The sequence below is a fragment of the Dendronephthya gigantea genome, unplaced genomic scaffold (assembly GCF_004324835.1).
Source record: "Dendronephthya gigantea isolate DGI-Jeju-01 unplaced genomic scaffold, DenGig_1.0 000129F, whole genome shotgun sequence".
Taxonomy (NCBI): Eukaryota; Metazoa; Cnidaria; class Anthozoa; order Malacalcyonacea; family Nephtheidae; genus Dendronephthya; species Dendronephthya gigantea.
The window spans coordinates 1-4659 of NW_021163139.1; the positions used below are offsets into that span (position 1 = coordinate 1).

At 37.2% G+C, this 4659-nt stretch overlaps 1 protein-coding gene across 1 annotated transcript; it reads left to right on the forward strand.

The window, feature by feature from the left end:
- The first annotated feature begins 72 nt into the window (after positions 1–72).
- Positions 73–4436, forward strand: LOC114536040. Its single transcript, XM_028557397.1, has 17 exons — positions 73–198; positions 365–390; positions 486–582; positions 824–914; positions 1029–1074; positions 1166–1212; positions 1294–1374; positions 1478–1586; positions 1768–1852; positions 1934–1976; positions 2272–2349; positions 2482–2528; positions 2612–2791; positions 3118–3219; positions 3317–3442; positions 4089–4192; positions 4274–4436. The coding sequence occupies exons 1-17, from the start codon at positions 162–164 to the stop codon at positions 4385–4387; spliced, it is 1413 nt and encodes a 470-aa protein (XP_028413198.1). The 5' UTR covers positions 73–161; the 3' UTR covers positions 4388–4436.
- The last annotated feature ends 223 nt before the right edge of the window (positions 4437–4659 follow it).

Consider the following 4659-nt stretch of genomic DNA (forward strand, 5'->3'; position numbering starts at 1 on the left):
ACGAGAACCAGCTATCCATAGATGAATATATTAGTCACAATGTTACTCCAGTAATGCTAGACAGTGCAGATACTTAATATCTTTTTGTATTTGACAAAGTTCCGACGGGTTTATTGGCATTGCAAGGACAAGACCAGCCTGGTCAATTAATACGTAAAAGTATGAAAAATCTCAAGGTCTCCACCAAGTACTTGCAAGGTAAATGAGAGAATGAAAATTAAGAGTTCCCACCTTGAGAAAATCCAAACATCATTAGAAAATTGTATCCACTTGAGTTGCCTATATAGGGATCTCCCCCCTTGCCATAAAATGGGCACCACATCCCCTGAAAGTGCTGTCTAAATGAATGTTTTTCTCTTTATAGTCAGCAAGGAGTTTACCACTGGTGAGGTTAGCAAATATTTTAAACCATCTTGTTATTCTTTGCAAATTAATAGACTGCGATGATTGAATCTCAGTTAACATTTTGTGTCCTTATCAAACAGTCATTTGTGTTTGTCCAAGAAGATGGGGAAAGATCAATCATCATGGCAACTGGTGCAACAAGCATCTTAAACGACAAAATTGCCAAGCAATACTTTGGTATGAAAAGAATTAGTCTTTATTATTAGTCTATTTGAAGCCGTGGAATAAGACAGGGTAGGCACAGATTCTTCGAAAGCAAACCTTATTTCCATCTCTCAAATAACAGACATATTTGATTTGAAACAAAATTTGGAAGATAAAGAGATGGTGCATGGATATATCACCCCCTAATCTATATGATTTATATCTAATCAATGCAGCAATTTCTAAGATTTTCCATCATCTTTGTATATTTCAGAGAATCCAATCATGAATGATTGTCAAATGTTAACGACTGAAATATCCCAAGTTCCGTTATCCGGAGTCCTTGCTGTTTTAAAAACCGCAAAGTAATTAAGTTTGTATAGTAAAAAAGCGACCTACACTCTGACACTCGTGAATTTCTTAGGCAAAAAACAAGAGATTTTTGCAACGAATACTTTTTAAAATGTCCTCTTTTTCAGAGCGGCTGGTGTTCTGACAGTCCTTGATTTGGATGTTTCTCCTTCAGTAAGTTTTAGTCGATAAAAAACGCCAGGATTTGGACCGATTATCGGAACACTGAAAGCTTTGTTAATTGATTAATTTACGTTCTAATTAGGTCGCAATTAACGAAGCTCGATTAGGAAGCATTGATGAGCTGAAAGAGTGAGTATGCTAACGGAACTATCGTAACCTAAATTGGTGATATTCCTAAGCAACAATGGATTATGTTTCCTGTGTTTTTAGATGTGTCAAAACGGCGGATATTTTAAAACCAGCAAAACACGCTGCTCGAGAGATGCTCCCATACCTCGACCCAAAAGCGAGGTAGGCTTCAACCCGGTGTTATTTCAGGCCTGTTTCAATTTGACTTCACGAATTCCTGCGACAATATTTCGTACGATTTTGAGCTAGTTCTCTATTGACAAAGGGTTGGAAACATGGTGGAATTAGCGGAAATGATGAGAGAAAAGTGCGGATCAAAATTAATCGCAATTACGTGTGGAAAAGACTCCTCTATCTTGGCAACAGAAAATCACGTAAGCTTTTAAAACCAAAATATCGGTTCGAAAACTCTCAAAGATCTTCGAGTTTTAAGCTAGTCCAAGCGAAAAGGGCCCAAAAAGGCTCCAACACTGTATCATTTTTTCGGAAAAGAAAATTCTTCACTGCGTTTTTTTCTCTCTCACAAATATATTTTTTTTCAACTTTCTCTGAAAGCTAGTTGAGGTTCCAACGGTGCCTGTTTCAAGTGTTCTAGACGCGACAGGTGCTGGAGACGCATTCCTTGGAGGACTGGTTTCAGGTGAGCTCCGGGTATTTTTGAAGCAAATCACGCCAGTCTTCTTGCAAGATATCATTGTTATATATTGCTGTATATTTTAAGGTTTATACTACAATGGATTGCCAACGGATGAAGATAGTTTGCGGTAAGAAATGAGATGTCTGGGATCGTGTATTTAAGTGTTTTATAAGTCGTGTATGATATGATTTTAAGGCCTTGTTACACGGTGCAATATTTCTTGCAACTTGCAATGCAATTCAACTTTTAAGAGATGTAAATTTGGGAGCAACGAAACGTTTGTGTTTATTACACTTCATGCACTTTTCTTCTGCAACACTCTTCACTAATTTACATCTCTTAGAAGTAGAATTGCATTGCAAGTTGCAGGAAAAATTGCACCGTGTAAAAACATGGCCTTTACAAAAAGTTCAACTTTTTAGGAAACTTGGTAATATTGCGAATGTCGTTGGTGGTGCATGTTGCGAGGTTCTTGGTGGCTTACCAACAGAGGAATCATGGTAGGTCGCACACGTGATCAACGTTATGTGACGTCATTATGACGTCAAAAACGACTGTATCTTGGGAGCGGGAGGGGGGAGTCTGGGGTCTACTGTTTTCATTTTTGTGACGTTTTACAATTTTTTTTACAGCTTAAAACTCGAGAAGGGTTTAGAAGGACTGTTAGAGATAAAAATCTGTAAGTTAACTGTTGCATGTGATCATTTTAAAACGATAACCTGAATTCTAAAGGCAGTTCAAGTCACACGATTTCTTCTGCAGCAAAGACTGATGAAAGGTCTGTTGAAAGCTCTGTTAAAAGCTCACCAGGTTTTCAGGAAAGCTTGAAACTTGATGCGGATTGTGTCTCAGCAATTTCAAGTTCACTCGAAACCATTGCTGTGGATGAATTTATCAATATTCTGGAGAACTGTTCAGGGCGAGTTCTTGTTTCTGGCATTGGTAGGTTCAAACAATAAACTACTTTTAAAGCAGTACGTTACATAAATCAAGTGTTTATCACAGGAAACCTGAATGGTAGTGTCGCAGCTCCTCGCAAAAATTATTTTCATTGACTGAACTTTACAATACATTTCTGTTTCAACCAATAGCATAGTTTCGTTCTTTACAAAGCATAGAAAAACATTATCCAATTGGACGAAAGCTTCCAAGAGCTGCGACATGTTCCAACCTGAAATTCCTAATCAAACTCTCAAACTCAAATAGCATTGTTGGCTTGCATTCACTTTTACAGAATGATACCATCATACCATTCCATTGTATTGTAGGGAAGTCTGGTATCGTGGCGCGTCGTATGTCTGCCTCGCTGGCTTCCACGGGAATACCGTCGCATTTTATCCACGCTGCGGAATGGACGCACGGTGATCTGGGTAAGAATACCTTTATGAAGTCTTGCAGGATAGTTTGGGGTTCATATTGATCAAGTGGGACAACAAGGGACCACTTTCTCATCTGTTTCCACCATAGGTAATGCCTTACCAGAAGACGTTGCGGTGTTTTTGTCACACAGTGGACACACCAAGGAATGTCTGGAGGTTGCAAGACACCTTAAGAAAAGAAATGTTCCTGTTTTAACCATCGTTGGAAAAAATGGTACTTCGGAAGATTTAACAGCCCTGGATTGCTCTAAACTGTTCTTTATAGAGGTCCAGTAAGGATCATCTCTTATTGATCCAGTGTTACTACAGGAGGAAACGTAAACTAAACTAACTTTATTTATACTGGATAGCTCTATCAGTTCTAAACTGTTCTTTATAGAGGTCCAGTAAGGATCATCTCTTATTGATCCGTGTTACTACAGGAGGAAACCTAAACTAAACTAACTTTATTTATACTGGATAGCTCTATCAGTTCTAAACTGTTCTTCCTAGAGATCCAGTAAGGATCATCTCTTATTGATCCAGTGTTACTACAGGAGGAAACGTAAACTAAACTAACTTTATTTATACTGGATAGCTCTATCAGTTCTAAACTGTTCTTTATAGAGGTCCAGTAAGGATCATCTCTTATTGATCCAGTGTTACTACAGGAGGAAACCTAAACTAAACTAACTTTATTTATACTGGATAGCTCTATCAGTTCTAAACTGTTCTTCCTAGAGATCCAGTAAGGATCATCTCTTATTGATCCAGTGTTACTACAGGAGGAAACCTAAACTAAACTAACTTTATTTATACTGGATAGTTCTATCAGTTGTTCTTCCTAGAAAAGATATATCTTCATGTGTGTTTCATTGTAGACTGTCTTCTCCAAGAATTCAGCGATGTGTCACTCTCTTACGATTCTGGATGTGACATCAAAGAGACATTGTCCGTTGTTCCATCTAGGTCTATTATACTTCAAGTAAGCATTTCTATTTCTTAAGAAATGCTCCAAAAAGTTTTAAAATCAACAGAAGCTAACCTGTGCCTTCATTTCTTGCAGGAAATGTTGATAAATGGAGTGGTTAGCGAGCTAATAAAACGTCGCGAATTTGATTTAAAAGACTTTGCAAAATCACATCCAGGCGGTTCTCTTGGGAGACAATTATCTGAATAAATAAATCATTGAAAAACATTATTCGCATTAGAAAATGCATTATTTGTACTAGATTATTTGTATATGAAATTTATGAAATTAAAGATTATAAGTTATCAGAATATAGAAATCCTTCTTATTCATACAAAGAGTGGACTGCATCTTACCATTGTAAATAATTTTGAACCAAAAATAAAGTCTTTATCCTTTTTTTAGGTCATAATAAAAAAACATTCCTCTTCCCGGGTTCGAATCATCGACTTACCTCTTGCAAGATTGCTGTCATTACCACT